The sequence below is a fragment of the Xiphophorus couchianus genome, chromosome 6 (assembly GCF_001444195.1).
Source record: "Xiphophorus couchianus chromosome 6, X_couchianus-1.0, whole genome shotgun sequence".
NCBI classification, from domain to species: Eukaryota; Metazoa; Chordata; class Actinopteri; order Cyprinodontiformes; family Poeciliidae; genus Xiphophorus; species Xiphophorus couchianus.
In genome coordinates this window covers 12,153,849-12,172,596 of record NC_040233.1, presented here as the reverse complement: position 1 = coordinate 12,172,596, position 18,748 = coordinate 12,153,849, and the positions used below count along the sequence as shown (strand labels likewise).

The 18,748-nt window shown below is 39.0% G+C and overlaps 3 protein-coding genes across 9 annotated transcripts; 1 reads left to right on the top strand and 2 right to left on the bottom strand.

The window, feature by feature from the left end:
- Nucleotides 1-369: 369 nt before the first annotated feature.
- On the top strand, nucleotides 370-3,020 carry ndufa13 (NADH:ubiquinone oxidoreductase subunit A13). Its single transcript, XM_028021323.1, has 5 exons — nucleotides 370-525; nucleotides 1,797-1,875; nucleotides 1,956-2,027; nucleotides 2,109-2,178; nucleotides 2,792-3,020. Exons 1-5 carry the CDS (start codon nucleotides 432-434, stop codon nucleotides 2,909-2,911), a joined length of 435 nt encoding a protein of 144 aa, XP_027877124.1. The 5' UTR covers nucleotides 370-431; the 3' UTR covers nucleotides 2,912-3,020.
- Nucleotides 3,021-3,829: 809 nt separating this feature from the next.
- cirbpa (cold inducible RNA binding protein a) lies at nucleotides 3,830-8,135 on the bottom strand. Of its 7 annotated transcripts, none has more exons than XR_003595978.1 (7): nucleotides 7,975-8,135; nucleotides 7,227-7,339; nucleotides 7,010-7,116; nucleotides 6,569-6,915; nucleotides 6,434-6,492; nucleotides 4,102-4,196; nucleotides 3,830-4,016 (listed from the first exon to the last, which is right to left on the bottom strand). XR_003595978.1 is itself a non-coding variant. In XM_028021321.1 (7 exons), exons 1-7 carry the CDS (start codon nucleotides 8,118-8,120, stop codon nucleotides 5,378-5,380), a joined length of 702 nt encoding a protein of 233 aa, XP_027877122.1. In that variant the 5' UTR covers nucleotides 8,121-8,135; the 3' UTR covers nucleotides 5,094-5,377. The 7 variants fall into 7 exon arrangements, 6 of the variants coding, with proteins under 6 accessions (XP_027877120.1, XP_027877122.1, XP_027877123.1 ...); XM_028021321.1 differs by lacking the exons at nucleotides 3,830-4,016; nucleotides 4,102-4,196 and adding an exon at nucleotides 5,094-5,382 and having other exon boundaries at nucleotides 6,569-6,701; nucleotides 6,777-6,915; XM_028021322.1 differs by lacking the exons at nucleotides 3,830-4,016; nucleotides 4,102-4,196 and adding an exon at nucleotides 5,094-5,930 and having other exon boundaries at nucleotides 6,569-6,701; nucleotides 6,831-6,915.
- Nucleotides 8,136-11,339: 3,204 nt separating this feature from the next.
- Nucleotides 11,340-18,405, bottom strand: LOC114146753 (midnolin). Its single transcript, XM_028021076.1, has 7 exons — nucleotides 17,843-18,405; nucleotides 17,584-17,671; nucleotides 17,425-17,481; nucleotides 15,308-15,799; nucleotides 15,106-15,199; nucleotides 13,671-13,904; nucleotides 11,340-13,258 (listed from the first exon to the last, which is right to left on the bottom strand). The coding sequence occupies exons 1-7, from the start codon at nucleotides 18,049-18,051 to the stop codon at nucleotides 13,086-13,088; spliced, it is 1,347 nt and encodes a 448-aa protein (XP_027876877.1). The 5' UTR covers nucleotides 18,052-18,405; the 3' UTR covers nucleotides 11,340-13,085.
- Between the last annotated feature and the right edge of the window lie 343 nt (nucleotides 18,406-18,748).

The window sequence follows — 18,748 nt, the reverse complement described above, 5'->3', positions numbered from 1 at the left end:
CTCTGCAGCTATTGCTAAATCTGTTAATGTCTAGCTGGATGTATAAAGTCTTCAGACATGCCTGGTTTGTCTGACTTGTTACCATCTTATTGGATTTAATGGACATGTTGCAGGTAATTGAGAGTCTGATTATAATCAAGTCTGAGTTTATGTCTTTGCCCAATACTATTGTTTTTCTTTTACTTGGATTGCTTTTTTTTTGTTTCCACGTCATTATAATTTTAACATAATATTCAAGTAAGACTCTGAGTTACTCTGCTCACCTCTACAATATATATATCTACATAATTTTGTCACTAGTCTTTGGCGTGCATTAAAATTGTTTTTCTTGATCGAACACGTGGGGGCGATGTGGAGCGCATCTGCAGTCCGTTCTCTGTACATTAAAGAAGAAGACTCTCCCTGTCTGTGAAGGAGGAGGCCTGGGCAAGATGGCGGGGTCCAAGGTGAAGCAGGACATGCCTCCTTCGGGAGGATACCCTGCTTTTGATTACAAGAGAAATCTTCCGAAACGAGGATTATCGGGTACGTACACCGCATATAAACCTTCTTATATCCGGGAAAACAGAGAAACTCCAGTCCGACTGGAGAGGTTGCAGTGTCCCAACATTAGCCCATGCTAACTGATCGGTGTATAAAGCTCATATAGAGACAATCTGAAATGAAAGACTCGCTGTTGGTACTTTTTTTTTATGTAGCTGTGCTTCTCCCGTAAAGGAACAGTATAATGATTTGCACCGGTGCTGTGTATTAGTGAATTAAAGGTATACATTTCTAAGAAAACACTTTAAGCGATGGGATTTGCTAAACTGCTAGCATGTTTGCTTTGTTTACTTCGGTCGCTTTCAAGGATGCAGCTTCGTTTGGGGTGAAAAACTGTGATGATCTGATTCGTTTAACGCATATCTGCAGCTGAGCGAGGGTTACTTCAATTGCAGTAGGAAATTCCTGGAAAACTTCGGTTTTATTACTGCTTTGAATGAATCTCGACTACCAAATGTGTCTATTGTAAGACAGAACAATAGTTTAATGGATCAAACAACTTTTAATATCAGGCAAAGATAACCAGGATTTAACGCAACACGCAGTCTCTAATAATGATGCGCTTATTAAGAGGGAACTACATCAAAAAAATCTCTGTATTATGCCGGTTGGTAGACTATAAATTATCTGATATGAGCTTTTTTTTTCTCTTTAGTTTAATAAACTAACCACACCCTTGCCTGTTAAGTGTATCTCAGTTTGAATGAACTTTTCTTCATAATACTTAAAATCTTCATTAAAAACTGCTGGTGTAGTTATGTTATCTTTGTATGACATTACTGTTTACTACTGCTTTCCAGGCAGACATCATCATCACGTTGAGTCCATAGATCAGATCAAGTGTGTAAAGTCCAATATTTAAGACAATTTAAAATGGGACTGAAATATTCTAGATTGATTAGAGATTCTTTAAAAGTCTTTGAAGCCTTTACTCTGTTTTTACAAACAATAAGGCCGTTTTGATGCTGTAGTTGACAAGAGGGGTGTTGCTTGATAAGAGTAGTCAAATCTAATCTACATTATTAACACACAATGCATCAGTGTTACTTAAAGAAAAATGATCTTTCATTGTATTTGCTCATATATAAACTTGTGGAATTCAGTTCAATTAAAAAAAAAAATACTTCATTGATCCCAAAGGGAAATTAAATTAAATGCAAAGTAATCCATTTTATATTTGTGAATTCCAACAGCTGAAATGAATGTGAGGAGAGTCAAGAGGTAAACGCGTGACTTATTTTTCTAATTACAAGGGTATAGTATGTTTGGAATCGGGATCGGCATCATGGCGTTCGGCTACTGGCGGATGTTTAGCTGGAACAGAGAGAGGAGGTAAGGCACGGCTCTCGTGTTGGATCCTCTGTCAGATTGTCTGCGATGGCCACAGCGGGGTTGTGATGCTTGTGTCACAGGCGCCTGCTGATCGAGGAGCTGGAGGCGAGGATAGCACTGATGCCGCTTATTCAGGCAGAGCACGACCGAAGGTGAGGACAAGGACTCGCGTGGCGACGTTCAGAAGTGGGATCTGATCATCGTGTAACAAAATGTGTTTCTCGTTCCCACAGAACTTTAAGGATGCTGAGGGAAAACTTGGAAGAGGAGTCAATCATCATGAAAGATGTGCCAGGCTGGAAGGTAGAGAATACATATCCACAAAATTATACTTATAATATATATCATGTTTTTCATATATAATATTCTGAGGCATCACATGCACTTTTCATGCATAAACTTCTAAATTCTTGCATTAGCTTTTATTTTCATACACAAGTTTACAATGCTGCACCTTCTATTCCAATATCTAAGATCAAACTACAGGAAGTGAGGTAGAGGGAACATTAATATTCGTACTTTACTATCTTTATTATTTACTCTTGTAATAAATGACCTACTTGAACGCCACAATATTTTGAAAACGTTTTAAATTGAAGACTCAATCACACAGAATTGAGCTGAGTAAACATGGTGATCAATAAGTATATTAATTTTCTACTCCACTGCAGCACTTAGTAAATTGTTTGCCAGGTAGAATTAAACCCATGAATATTCTGGTTGGAAAAATGATAATACTTTCATGAACGCCATAAATTCATCAGAAAATGAGTGAAAAGAGATCAAATTGACCAGACGACCATTATATGTCCTTTTCAGTAAAATCTCATCAAAATTCGGACTCCAATGTTTTCCAATCTTATCTGACTTCAAATTCAAGTCCCAGTAAAATCTGCCGCTGTAATGTTTCCTGCAGGTGGGTGAGAGGGTCTTCCACACTGATCGCTGGGTTCCCCCTCTGTCAGACGAGATGTTCAGCCTCCGGCCACGTGAGCAGTACTTGCACAAGCGCTTTGGCTTCCTGTGGTATGTGTGATTCCAGCTGTGATGAAGATCATCCCAGACTCCATCAGCGCCCATGTGGACCTGAGCCCTCGCTCACTTCAGCTTGTAAATGTTCAATAAAGTTTCTTTCTTTACCCTTATCTGTTGTTTTTTTTTTTAACTTTGATTTAGGTGTAAAAAAAATTATTTTAATTTAGTACACTTCTCAAAGAAATTATTCTGGAGTTCTTAATTTCTTCATTGTAAAATAGTCATTTTTGGCAGATATTTGCACTGGGGCAGCTTTAAATATAGCAGCTGTCAGTTTGTGGGATGGATGTTGGATCAGTTTTTCAAATCTGGTGCTCGAGGATCACCATCCTGCATGTTTTCTGCTCCAGAACAGCTGATTAAAAAAGGAAAACACTTTTCAATGCAGTAGACTTGAGCTTTTTGAAAAGCATGACAGGTGTCAAAATTTTACAAATCTGTAAAGATTCAAGTGCTTAGAATTACAAAACTTGATGGTGATGCCACTAAATCCAGTCGAGTGCAACAGGATAAATTGAGATTTTGAAAGCACCCAGCCTGTCAACTGGCTTCTGCCCGTCTTACAAATAAACTGCCCATCTGGTATAAACACTGCAGACTAATGAGATGCTCACTTGCAAAGTTGTAAATCCTCCACCTATTATTGCACTTGTGCAAACATTCCACCTATTGGTCAACACCCTTAGTAACAGATTACGTCAAAGCATCGAGTCATCTGTTGCTATGGACAATTGCCTTAGCAACCAATGAGGGGATGCTCTTGGACTATAGTAACATCCGTTAATTTGCCAGGTACCCATCAAAGGGAAATAGTTTTCCCAAATGAGAAGGCCATCAAACTTAAACATATTTGGGCTTTTAATTTTTCCAACCCCCAAGTATCACAAAAATAAATACTTAAAGTGAAAACAAGACCAAGTGATTTAGTCTTAGCTTTATTTTACAAAAATAAAAGGGAGCATTAGCTGCAGAATGTCTCAATCGTCTTTGATGTCAAACATTTCACAGTTGCTTAGATTTTACACATTCGTTTCTGACAAGCCATCCAAAAGGACCTTCAGTACTTTTCGGTGCCGACTGCACCAAACCCACTCCTTCATAGCGACCTGCAACACATCAACATGCCAAGTTTACTCAAAATGTTAAGTAGTTTCACCTGCACAGGTCTATATGTGGTGTTTTTTGTTTTACCTGCTAAGGTGAGTCTGCATTAGGCACTGTGCCAGCTGTAGCCATCAGACCACGCTGTGATGAGATCCAGTCAAGTCTCAGCTGGTCAGTTCAACCTAGAGAAAGACATCAATTAGGCCTAAAAACACACAGGCAGCACGAGATTCTGCATGCAACACTTAAACTTGCCATAGGAGAACAGACATTTCAGTAGTGTGGTTGCAGTAATATGGGTGACTTGGAAAGTTATTACTGGAGGAAATTTTGAGGAGCAATGGGGGGGTGAACAGAACTTGACCGAGCACAATTCTATCCGTGATTTAGAGGCAAATGTTTGCGGACTTTTAGAGCGCTACAATCCGGAAGCTTCCTTAAAACATTCCCTCATTATGGCATTATCTGATTCGGGGAAGAGGCCATGGCATGGTTGCAGGAGACATCTGAAGCACAGGACTTTACACAATTGTAGGTATTCATGGAAACAATGAGAACTGCGTTTCAAGGATGTGAGCAAAGCAAAAGGAGATTTTTACCTCACGTGCACTGGCCTACTTTCTTCATTTATGATATAGGCAAGAGCAGCTTTTCATCTTTGAGCACTTGTTGGCAGGCGCAACACTTCTCTCCAAGGACTTGTAGGTTTTTGAAGGAGCTGAGGTCTTGGAACATACTGAAGCATTGACAGGACACCAGCTGATGGCTTGAAAACTCGTGTCACTTTCAATTGTAATTTCACTGGAAGTTTGAACTCACTTGATAGAATTTAAATCAAATTCCCTTAACAAATGTACAAGAGGCACTTGATCAAAAGAAAATTTGCCTAACCTTACATGATAGAAATTAAGCAGCTGCACAAGTTAATCTTTGATGGAAGAAAGCCAAATTTTAGTGCCCTTCCACAACATCCATTTTAAGTGATGTTGGGAATAAAACAGTGTTCCCACGCAGCAACGAGTTAGCCACCACCTTAACATTTCCCATGTGATCATTTTGAAGAGGCAACGGAATCAGGATCATTTCACATTGTTTTAATAGGCTCCATGAAGCCAAACTGACAAAGAAAAAAAAAATCTTGGATCATACAAAGAACATAAAGTACAAAAAAACTGTTCCCGTTCAGTTTACTCTGGTAACGAAGTTACATTTTCTGATCACTTTAAACAAGAGTCCATTTACAGCACAGTTAAGATGCAGATGTTGAGCAGAGCACAGAAGATACCTTGGGCAGACTGTAGCATGCTGCATTTTGCAACTTCATGAACAGCCGGCCACTTCGGATGTGTAGTTCACCAGGAATTCACTCTTTTGGGAGATTGAACACAAAATGAGCCTTGGGTAAGCTAAGGTTCTCAATAGTTTAAGAAATTTAACAATAAAATCCCCCAAAGGTTAATCTGAGTATGCTAGTTCTTTCCTCAGTTTAAAGATTTGGTAGGAGGTAGGTCAGTTTATCAACAAGGATAACAAAAAAGCCCCATTAAGATCTTATAAAAAAACAAAACACTTTAAAGTGCTGGACAAAAGAAATTAGCTGATTAACTGATCGACAGAAAGCAATGTGGATAGCTGCTTTATCCCCACGTAATAAAAGAAGGGGACCGTACAGTAGTGAGATCATACAGATGTTTTGAACGATGGGAGTGGTCAATTGAGCAAGACTAGTAAATTATAATTTGTAACATGGTTGAGAAATAACCAAAACTCATGGCTACATTTAAGTCAGATGCCAAGCTTCTACAACAGAACTACATAATACACGTGGACATGTTTTTTTTCCTTGAGGAGCACAGCTTTCAAATACGGCCAGCCAAGTGATGAATCTTGAATCAGGGAGGTTTACTCGTGTGTCGCTGGAGGATAAGAAGTGGGCACAGGTAAAGACACTGAATGTTGACACTGGTGTTTCACAATATCCATTCAACCCACTAGAGCTAGTGCTACAACCCTCCCTTTTTTTTTTTTTTCTTTTTTTGCTCAAAGGGCTCCATCAGTTGAGAAGTGAGCGACTTTTGAAGGTGGCATTGTCATCTGCCTTAGAGCTTAAATGTCTCCGCCAGCCTCTTTCAGTGTGGAACGGGACAGCAAAGACAGGCAACTGTATGCAATGAGGCTTGATCTTGGGCTCAGGTACAGAACTGAGGGGCACACATGAGTCTTAAATATTAGGGCTACAAAAGGTATCCTTAATACTACTTAAATATGGCAGTTTGATAGAACTTTTTTTTAAAATCCTCCAAATTTGTGCTATGGCAAGTTGTCAACATCTTTAGTACAGCACTACAACATATGGTATCACTTAAGGTTTGACAGCCCACAAAAATAGCTACATTTAAGTATCATAAAAGATGCTTACCATAGCTGTCATAGCTGTCACGATAGGATCCAGAGCGGTCTCCATATCCACCCTGTCCCCTAAAAGATGACAAAGTATGTTTTACTCTTTATCATTTGTAGACATTGCCATTTAAAGGCTGGTTAGCAGACTTACCTGTTGTCCCTGTAACCACCTGAGGAATATCCTCCACTTCTGTATCCACCGCCACCAAAGCTTCTGTCTCCACCACCAAAGCTTCTGTCGCCATAGCTTCTGTCACCGTAGCTTCTGTCACCGTAGCTGCCACCTAAATGCACAGAGCAAATATTACATACAAAGGAGAGAGAAAAAAAAAGTGAATTAGTTTGGTTGTAATACTCACCGCGACTGGAGAAGCCACGTCCCCTCCCCCCACGGCCACCAGAGTTGAACCTGCCTCCACGTGGGCCAGAGCTAAAGCCTCCTCTGGAGCGGCCACCCTTTCCTGCCTCATCAACTCGAATTGCCCGTCCATCAAGTGTCTGGAGGGCATTAAATGATACGAAAATAAGCTTTTATGTCTTAAAATATTCATTTGCAGACGGCTAGGGTGGTATATGAAGGCATAAAAATTACCTTTCCGTTCATGGCATCCAGAGCATCTTTAGCATCCTCAACATTGTCGTATTTCACAAAGCCAAAGCCACGAGATCTTCCGGTCTCTTTGTCTCTGATTACATCAACTAAAAAAAAAATAAAAATTTTTTTTTAAGTTTTAAACTTACATTTAATATATAATGAAACCCTTCTCCAGAATAGAATACGGTTACATAAATCAATCTAAATAGGCTACCTTTTTCGATGGTTCCATATTTGCCGAAAGCTGCAGCCAAAGAATCTTCGTTGGTCTCGAAGCTCAGCCCTCCGATGAACAGCTTACCCTCATCCGACATTTTCACAAAGTAACTGAAAGAGGTTTAAAAAAAATATTAAGAGTGTTAAAGAAAATCCCACAAGTCGCATTCCAGCCTCGTCGAGTAAACAGCAGGCACCATGACGCAGCTTTAGCAGAAAGTAGGTCAGTTACAAAATGGCGCCTGGCAGTTGCGCACTTTTTGGTCAGACGCTCACCGCGTTTTTTCGAAGTAATACAAATGCCTTTTTAGCTAATAAAATGTGGGAAATAAACGGTGTAAACCTAATTATCCTCATTAAAACCCAACATCGTTTCGATTTCATAATAAGGGATGCCTTTGTTTGACTTAGCCATTAGCCGGGTTTTTCCTCGTCGCCATTTTGTGTAACCGGGCTGGTCTTTGTCTTAGTGACCTACTCAAGTGCAGCACGCTGCCCTACTTTTAGGGTTACACAAGTATTCAAAACAACCAAATCCGGCTAAGAATTGCCTGGTCTAGTTTTCTCATATGTTCTGTACGAAGAATACAACGAATTTTAGAATTTTAATCTTTAACGTTTACTAAAAATATAACATCTTTCAAACACACTAATACCTTACATCAAAATACAATGATAAATGAAGAACGGTCGACCTCCCCCTACGTAAATATCAGAATTACAGTAAATGCGAACGGCGCGAATACCTTTTGTCCTTATGTGGAGAACAGGAGAACGTAAAGTGGTGCCGATAAGAGACGAGTGAGACCGGGAAAGGGGAGGCGCCCCCTTTTATAGCTTGGGTGCAGAACACTTCTTCTGCTGTCGAACAGTATGGTAACTCTACTGCCATCTCCCGTTCAGCGCATTGAACAACTACTAATCCAGGCTGAAAAACAACTTGTCGGCATGCTGAAAACACTTCGTTTCGATTACGGAACGAGAAGTCTTTCCACTTTTCGCACTCAAACCTCAACTGTTCTTCATAGTGTCCACCATATTTGTTGTGTGCAAACCATATTATAGCATAATTACATTTATCATTTCGAATCTCTGGGTGGTAATTATAGGGGCGGTGGGTTTTTTTTTCGTGGCTTCTCGCCCTCATGTTCCCTCCATTTTGCAAACCTCATTGATCCAACTTCTTTATTGTCCAAAAAACACAAAAGTCCCATTTTGGAATACCCATTTGTCATTTTGTCACCGCGACAAATGTGTTTGTGTATGAAAGTGTTAGCATTTTGTTTTCCATTGTCTGCCTATTTTACGCAGTGTCTTTTATGTATATATATATACAGTATATATAAAACATGTTGAGATATCTCGTGTTTCTTCTCTCTCTTACATATAGTCTATTTGATAATAATATACAGCATTTGTACGTGTTTTTCCTTCTTTCTCTTGGGTGGTGTCAGTCATGAACTTTGTTATAATCCACTTGCCTGTGAAATGAGGATTGGAAACTTCACTGTTATCTTCATCTGTGTCATATTTAATATGAAAAAGAAAACAAATCTCTTAGATATTATGTGTATGCTACACAAACTGGCATTTCCCTACATTAACTAAAAATACGAATTTAAGGGTTCCCCTCTTAGAATTGTTATTTTTTTTGTTTGTCTGTTTGTTTCCTTTTCTTTTGGTTAGATTATGTGAACTCAAGCAGCAAGACCTGATCAATTTGTAAATTTTCATGAAGACCAATAACCAACGTGGCAGTGTGTGAAGTAAACGAATCTCTAAAAGCATCCATAACATTAAAAAGCTACAATGGCCACCAAATATTAGGAACTAAAATGGCAATTGAGATTTGGAGCAGGTTGTTTTGGCATTTAGTGTAAAATTGAAAAACTGTGGTTACTACTTAAAATACAAAAAATATTGCCAAGCACTGTTTATTTTATACCATGCACATGATATGAGAGCCACAAGATCAGAAACCAGTGAACAGGTCAGATTAAATCTCCATCAGCAGGCAGACCACATAACAGTTTTATACCAAGGGCAAAAAGTATTAAACACTGGAGAGACAGTATGTCTCCCAAGCAGCAGGAGGAAACAACAGCTAACTATGGATTAGTTAGGACATATGTGAACTCTATTCACCAAGCAGGAGAGGTTCTGGTTTTATTTAGTTGTGTCTAACCAGGGTGAATTACAAGTTGTTCTTTATTTTTGTTTAAAAATCAATGTAAAGCATGAATCATTTTCTTAGCCCTAAACAATTTTCAGAATGTTGTCTATCAAAATAAATAAAATACTTGGGAGTAGAGTGATGCAGAAGTTTGACAAAATAAAAATGTACATTTATACTTTTTCAAGACAGTGTAGATTGGGGAATCAAATGTGTTGCATATCAGATGACCTTGTCACAAGCATCCCATTTTACCTTGTTTTGACTAATTTTGGTTACAGTCTCACTGCTCTTTCTCAGTGCTTCAGTATGTAAAACCACCCCCAGGAGTTTCAGCTCTGTCTCTCTGCAGCTGTCTCTGTAAAAAAAAAAAAAAGACAGGACGTGGGGGTGAGAAGCCTAACAATAAACCAGAGGGTCATCAGCCAGTTGTTGCTATCCTGCAGAGGTGTAGTTGCATTTGAAAAGGCCTTTCAGGTCTCTCAACATTCAAACAGAGCCGCTGGTTGAAAACTGGCTGTTCAGGTTTGCACAGAAATCAGCCTCTCTCCTCTCCAAAAGCTGTAGTCCTCTGAGCGACGGTCCTTTAACCTGAAACCAGCCCTGCTTTGGATTTACCCAATGCATTTCTTGTTTTTAGGGTCTCTGTGACACATAGTCTTCATTTTACAGAGCATAATGTCGCCACTCTAACACTGGGTACAAAGCCCAGACAGTATTTTCATTCATGCTCATGTGTTTTATCAGTTATCAGCACACCCCCGGCTGCTGCAGCTCCTCTCAGTGCAACTGATTTGTCTCTATAAGCAGAGCTCCACCTACGACGCCACCTGTATTCTCGATGCTGTTCTGAACGCTTGGTGTTCATCACTTTTGATCCACCCCAGTAGTGAAACAGGAGAGTTTTATGAACAGCTATGAATGGCAGGATTTAGACAAACCTGTGTTTCTCTTTATTTAAGCAAAGTATGTATGTTGCTAGCGTTAGCCTAATAGCCACACTGCCGAGAGCTAAAAATATATCCTGGGACTGAAGGAGATCTGGGAGGTTCTCCTCGAAAAAGAACAAAATCCACACTTTGAATGCTAATGAAGAATAGTCTGGCTCAGACTTGGTATTTGCATGTCACACTACAAATGAGATTTGTCTTTTCACCACAGGGCAGGGATTGTGACAAAAGGTGTGGGGGAGGGGAGCTTCTCTCTGCAGTGTTAAAAGGAGGAGGAGTATGAAGGAGAGTGTAGGAGAAAATGGATGTCTTTCTTTCCAACACACTAAAACCCAGCAGAAAAATCTCCTGTGCGTTTCACATGCGTGAACACACAGGAAGCAAAGCAATAAACACACTGTCAGTGAGACAGAGAATATACAAATATGCATTCTTTGCTTTTATGGTAAGAATATTCATTCAGTTGAATATTCCTTTAAATACTTTTAAAAAGAATTTTCACCTGGAGATCTTTTTCCAGACCAGAGATTTGTCTTTCAACGTAAAGAAATGAGGATCTTGCTAACTATATATAAAAAGATTTAATGTCAAATGATGCAGTGTATAACACAAACTCATTTTGGAACAGCGATACAGTCACAGTCCACCACTCAGCACACCTTTAAGATGACACTGAATGACATAAAGGATGAAGAGCCAGTTTTGATTTGATCTATTCCTTGTTCCCCACCCTCGCCAAAAAGTGTTGACAATCCTTATCAGTTTTATCTAATGCTATGTGTGACTGACGCCAGTCTTATATTATGGTTATGTAAGCGTGGAATAATGTGCGTGTAAGCAGATAAAAGAGGTAGAGGAAAAAGACAGAATAACACGTAGAGGACACTCCTTCAGTCAACAAATATCACAAAAACCAGTTGATTCTTCCAATAAATGTCTCAACATGAAAGGGTGAACTCCACATAGAACAGTCGAATGAACTAATAAAGTCTTTTCAAGGTTTTATTAAGTCTCTGCTTTCATTATTGTGTATATGCTCTTCTTCATTTTTAAAGGGAATATTCTCCAAAGATGACACAGACTCTTAACATTCACGATAAGGCAATATATTGCTTAGAGTTGTGGTCAGTTGTAAGAGGCACACTCTTTAATAAACATGAAAGAGGTAAGTCACCTGATCAAATACATTGATCTCATCTAGTCACAGATAAATCTCAACTTTTTGAAGTTAAAATGAACTCAGACTACATCACCAAGTAGAATATTTACATAAAATTTACAGAACAGTATGTCAAAGAAGACAAGTCACAGTGTTTGGACTGTGTCGTTCACATTACAGGAATTACAGCGTGGAGGTAAACCAGAAACCAACACAGACATATCAATGCATATTTTAAGGGATAATTCAAGATTTTAAAACTAAAGTTGCCGTCAAAGATTTTGAGCTGCTAATATATTATAAATATATAATACAACCCTTCTAGTATCCGTTCAATAATCAGATTAGACAGACCTGGAGGCTGAACCTAATGCTGGCCCGAGAGGAGCCACGACATAAGTACACTTCTAGCTTAAAAGTACTCAAGTCTCATAAACGTGGTAGAAGTTTATGCAAATGCTCATATGAATTGTCAAGCCATCAAGTGGTTATTTACAAAGAAGCTGATGTACACGAGCAGCGTAGGCTGGAGGCGGTGCGCCACCAATGATCCTCCTGAAGCATGTTCTGATTACAGAACATAAACGACTTTTAAAAAAAATAATGTATTTTCAATGAGCTAGAAACTAAAAATCAGCTTATTTTAGCCACAAACACATCCCCAATGATCATTTTCAAGGTTATTTCCACCAAAGATTTAGAAATTAAACAAGTTGAATGTTTTGTTTCAAGGCAGAATATTTTCTGTCGTCATTTTTGATTGTGAAAATATCATGTCCTACAGTAACAATGACCATTGAGGCTTGTTAGGAATATAAGAATATTTTAATATTAATCAATTTTGTTGATTAATCCCTTTTTTTGAGGGATTTCAGTAAGGCTCTAGAACACTAATTGTTTTAAATTCTAACCTGCACACATAATCCTGGCGTTATTTGAAAACATGTTTGCAAAGATTCTACTAAATAAGAAGGGTTATTAACTTCAGTTGAGATAGTAAAACCTTAAAAGACCCTAAATTTAAAAATCCTAAAATATCCCTTTAAGGATGAGGAGGAAAACATAATGTATATTTCATGAGCTAAGGATAGTATTACTGGTGAAGGAGGAAAACTAGAAGGACCATCTGTAAATACTGCATGTTGTTGTAAGGCACAACGCATGAGTTAAAAACGACATAGTCCTGCATCATTTTCAAGGTTGATTTGCTATTTGTTTTGTGTTCAGAGAATAACAAGCTCCCAAGGCCCACAGAGCTGACAGAAACCCTCTTTATCAGAAGTACTTATGTATTCTGCTCACAGTAACTAAACTCTAAAAAATGTAGAACAGAGAAACAAACAAACAAAAAAGAACTTTCTGTAATGTTATACTACATAAAGAGCTATCCCCCATCATGCTCAGTAAACGGACGCAGGAAAAGAGCTGTATAAACCTTATACATTTTTGTATGTCTAATATACGTCACTATAAACAGAAAAAACCTGCTCTGGTTTTATGTACTGCATATTATGAACATGTTTCCTTCTGTTCAAATAGCTACAAGAAGAAATCACAGTGAGCTGTTTGCGTACACTAGGAACGGTGGAGCCGGTGCTGGTTTGGTTGAGCGAATCCATGGAGGAGAGAACACCTACGAATCCGCCTATGGCGACGCCTCTGATGCATCAGAAGCTGCAGGCGCTCCATCTTGCAGTGCATCGTCTTATTCTCTTCAGAAGAGTGAAGCGTCTGACTCGCATCCCCTCCTGGAGAGAGAAGAAAAAAACTGTGTTATACTCAATGCATGTGTGTGAAAACAAATAGGTTTTATAGAATTAATTTGCAAAGAGTGAAATTGCACGTTTATATATATATATCTATATATCTATATATAGCATTCAAAATTTTGAATTTGTTTACACATTTCTGTTGGAAAATGGACTAATTGAACACTTTAGCTGAAAATCTTATAATAATATTCGAAATAATGTATTTAAACATGCAATTACGTAGATGATTGGATAGTTTTGGAATAAAATTAATTAATACAAATTGACATTGAGTCTAAACTGGACCAGTTTGTCTAAAATAAAATGCTTTCAGATGACATTTGTTATAATTTGACAACAATAAAACAGTGGATCAGCATACTGAATTGTGCATCAAATATTAGTTTACCGCTGCGCGCTGTGCTTTGGGTTGGTGTTTGTCTGTTTCTTCCCATGCAGGGATCCTCTGCGGTGAGATGGCTGCCTGGAAGGTTTGAGGCAGTGCACTCGTTACATAAAGGAGGCAGCAGCGCCCCCTGGTGGTGACAGGCAGCTCTGAGCAAGTCGTTGAGGATTTGGAGAATGATGGCGATGCCGCGACGAGGATGAGTGATGCCTCCATGACCGCACGGGGCCAGAGTCCCTGATAGGATTGGAAATTATTAGAAATATTAATGATCGATATACAGATAAAATAGTAAAAGCTGTGGAGCTAGGTCTTTGGTAACAGTTTGTGTAAACTTTCACCTTCTTGGTAAACTTGTTACAATGTTTATTTATTCATTTTGATTACATTAAAAAGAAAAACGTCTGGCACATTTTTAAAGTGCCCATTGAAGTTTACGTGTTTATATCATATTATAACCACACAAATCAATGTCATTTATTGTGATTTTATGTGATACATCATATTGCAACACAGAGGATGGAAAATGATCAACATTTTTAATAATAAAGTCTGAAAAATGTGCTTCATCATCCTGACGATCTTTCCTGTTTTCACTGAGGAAAATCATCTCCACAGCATGATGCTGCCACCACATTACGCAGCGTTTTCAGGGTGATATGCAGTTCTAGTTTCCTGCCAGATATAATCTTTTGCATTGCATGTTGAATCTGGATTTCTTCTTGCTGCTCATTCCTAAAGGCAAGGATCATAAAGTGCATGAACAATAGGTCTCCTGATGACAGATTCTGACTCCTGAGCTGTGGGTTTCTGCAGCTCCTCTAGAGGATGGGCCTCTTGGGCCTCTTGGTGGCCTCGCTATGTGCTCTCCTTTCCTCTCCTAGTTTACGTGACAGCCATGTCTTGGTGGGTTTGTTTTGGCAATTAAAATGCCAAAATCTCTCTACTCTACAGTAATTTCAGTAGATAGACTGGATAGTGTTCTTTAAGATGTTCTAAACACAAACTTGGTTCAGATTTCTCCTAGGCTTTCTCCCTGATCTGCTTGCTGCACTCTTTGGTCTTCATGTTTGTTCACTAATGAACTCTGAAGCCTTTACTGAACAGCTCCACAGCATGAATCATGGATCTGTATCATGATTAAACTACACACACAGGATTCTGTTTATTAAGTAAATGACTTCCAGAGGTGTTGTGTCAAATTTTATTAAGTATTAGAATAAACGGAACAGAATCCATAACTGTGCCATATTTTTCAGATTTAAGTTAGTAAAAAAAACTATTTCCCCTTCACATATGTTACTTTATGTTGGTGTATCACATAAAACCCCCCCAACACATTTAGTTAAAGTTTGCTTTTCTAACCTGAAATGTGAAAATAACTTTTGGAAGGATCTACTGTATGTATTTACAGACTGCTGTTTCTACAAAGACCTACCAGAAAACGTTCCAGAGAAGACGCCTGGAGAGTGATTCACGACGCTGTCAATGACCGCCCCTGGAGGCTGTGGCTTATGTGCAGGAACATCTCCCTGTTAAAAAAAATAAGTCAATAATGTCTATAAAAAACTAAAAGTGAATTTTGGATGTTTTCTGTTAACTACAGTCATTGGGAGAGGAAAACAGGTATCATCACAGACCTCTATGAAGGCTGAAGCTGGGCCTGGTTCAGAACTGGTGGGTCTGGATGAACAGACTGGTGTAGCTGCAGGAGGTAGATTTGGAGGATGTGTAGAGTCCAAAGGCAAAGCAGGTTTGCAGTCAGACTGCGAGTGCCGCACTAATGGAGGATCGATGCAGTGTTCACGTGCTACGCTTGTGGACGAGATAAAGGAAGTTCTGGGTTTCTGAGTGCTACATTGGAGGGAGGATGCTGAGCGAGCCGAGGGCAAGGGCGGAGAGGAAGTCTGTGAGCTGGTGAATCCTAAGGAGGACCCTGCAGAGGATGCCTCCAGGAGATCCCCATTGTTCGCCTGTGCAATTTGAGGTTTGCATCTGGTCTGAACCACTGAGTCCATGTTCCCCTGGAGCTCCCTGACCTCCTGCGACAGCTGGAGCTGCACATACATCGTGTGGGCCCCGGCTCCAAGGCTGAGGGTCAGAGGCAGGCGCCCCAAAAGGAAGTCCTCTATCTGCAAAATAATCAGGGAAAAAGAAATCTTCAAGATTTTCATCCCGAATTTGATAGAAAAGTTGCTGATAAGAAAACCATTGTTTTGTTGACAATGAAAGTGAGTTAAGAACTGCTCAGAGAAAATCTGAGGACAAAGAAGGACAAAACTCTGTTTAAAGAAATAATAAATAGCAAACATGAGTTTGTCTTGATGACAATAGTAAACATAATAAATCAATTATTATAGCTGCAATTTACAAGATAAAGAAAATTTGCGTTGTGTTAGAAACCCTGTTTATTTCGTTTATAATGGTCCCGATGTCAAAAAGAATCTCACGGCTTCCCATTTCCACCAGGATTGAATTCAAGATTTCTCTCCTCACACACCAATGCATCTATGGAAAGGGCCCCACCTTGGTCAAAGAACTGCTTAACACAACAACACGCTCCCTCCACTCCTTATACCCAAAACCAAACTGAGATAGGGCCTTCTCTACTGCCGTCTATGACACGCGTGACACTCTGTGAATCTTCACAATCCACTGACTGTTTAAAAAAGGCATCAAGACATTTATTTTTAGCAACATTTTTGGTTTATTTCCTTAGATATTGGTTTTAATCTCTTATTTATTCATTTACTTAATTATTTTTTATCCATTGGAATTGCTAGTTTTGTTTTTGCCTTTTGCCCCAAGACATAAAGGGCATAATAATTCAAATTATTATAATCTTGACATTCCCCTGAACCTAGACTACCTCCAGTGATGACGATCATTGTTTTTTCCGGTGACACAGATGGCATTCATTATTAGTATTGTGCCACACCATCATAGTGCCGCCACCATAAACTGTTTGGCATTGGCAAAGATGTTTGTCAAGTTTTCTTGGGTACAACACTTCTGTGTTTTCCTTACAAATGCAGTACAATTTAAGAGAGATAAAAAAAAATACCACACAGTTCGTCACTTTTTGTGTAAAGTTTATATATTCAAATCCATTGAATTTGTATAAATTCAACACAATCCAATCATATAAACATTCTGATTAAAACTCGTATAAATCAACAAATCTGTTATGAAACAACTCAGTTAAATGCTAAAAAGTAAGCCCAAATGATTGAAGTCACAGACTTTAAATCAATTAAAATGCCAAAGTATTTGACCAGACAATATTACACCAGTCAAAAATATAGTCAGAGATAATAAGTTTCTTTATTTTAGTACTTGAAGCCAAATGAATGCCATCCAGACATTCATTTATTTAATAACAAAGTGAAAAAGTAGTTTGTTCTTAGGAATTTGTAGCCCAAAGACATATATATATATATTTTCTGCATTAGGTCAACAAGTTTGTAGAACCAGCTTTTAATCTGATTAAATGATTATAGATTTATAATTTATGGATCATATAAATTTTCTCAACCGAAGCATGGGCATATTCAGTAAACTGGACTGTACCAAACACTGAGCCTTGTGGTGCTAATTTTGGTGCAAGACGAAGATTAAATTACAAATTAAGATCACCTGCATGCAGTTCAGCTCAGGTTTCAGTTATAAATAAAAATGATAGAATATTTTACAAGAAAATAATTTTTTTCATTATATATAAAACAACGTCCACTTAGCGCCTAATGCAGGTTCTCACCTGGGATTCTGTCAAACTCTCCAACGTGTCCATCACCGTCTTCTCTCTAGTTGAACTCTGCAATAAATAACCGCAATCCCCCAAATAGCTCAGTTTTTGTTCATGGCTGCATATAATTTTGCTACGTTTGTAAAAAGAGAACGTGGGAGACAAACTTACTACTGAACCAGTTTCAATAACTGGGACCAGAGTCAGTCTGCTGCCATCTGTCACACCCTGCTCCATCAGTGTCCCTGCAGTCAGGTGGCTTTATAACACAAAAAGGGTACAAGTTTATGGTAAGTGACCTGTACATATATACTTCACACTACATTCATTCACCCATTCACGACCACCAGCAGCAGTGGAAGCGGGTAAAGTGTCTCAAGCCAGCATCCCACTGGTTTCACACATAGACACACAGTCAGAGCTAACCTACCTGTCTTTATGCACCACTATGATTCTGTCTGTCTGCAGCCCCAGTTTCTGGGAGATGAGCTTCCTCAGCCCCTCCGCAGTCTCTCCCCGCTGGACACTGAGCTCCACCGGGCAGCCGGTTGTTGAAGTGATGGTCAAACGCATCGGTGGCTCCCCGCCTGCAGGCTGTGGAGTAGGGAAGCCCCGACGCTGCGTCTTCGGCTGCTCCATGCAGAGTCACTGCTTTAGTCGGTCTTTAAAAATTAAACCCTGGTGAAAACAAGCAGCTGCAATCGATTTGAATCGCCAGACTACTTCATCCGTGGTTAGACATGTTCTAAAACTCCAAAAACAAGCGATTTAACTGCAGCACACGGTGTGACAGCTGCTTTTTCTGAGTGTGACAGAGCCGATTTAAGCTAAGAGTAAAACGTATCCTTGTTAGGAATAAGCCCCGCCCACTGGAACCAGCATCCAATCAGTGAGCGCTGCAACACTACTGAGGAAGCAGTTTGTCCAATCCGATACCGTTGTGTCCACACTGCTCCACCCATGTTTGTTCTTTCCTCACCATTCATAAATGATGCAACATAATCAGGTTCGTACAGGATGTCACTATGTGGAAATGTCCGTTTTTCTCATAAAACATACTTTAAATATCTAGGGATTGTCTGCAGTTCACAAGGAAAAAATTGAAATAGTTATTATTTTTATAAAACAGAAATTACTAATAACCTCCGCAGTTAGCTAGATCACCTCCACAGTTTACAATTTGTACGTTTGAGTTTGTTGTTGTTTTGTATATAATGAGTAAAGTCTCTCGCTGACACTGCACATCTTTCCGCTTGTACCTGTTGAACAACTAAAAAATTTATTTTGTGGCACACCATACTTGTTGAACTTTTGTCACAATATACGACGATAAACC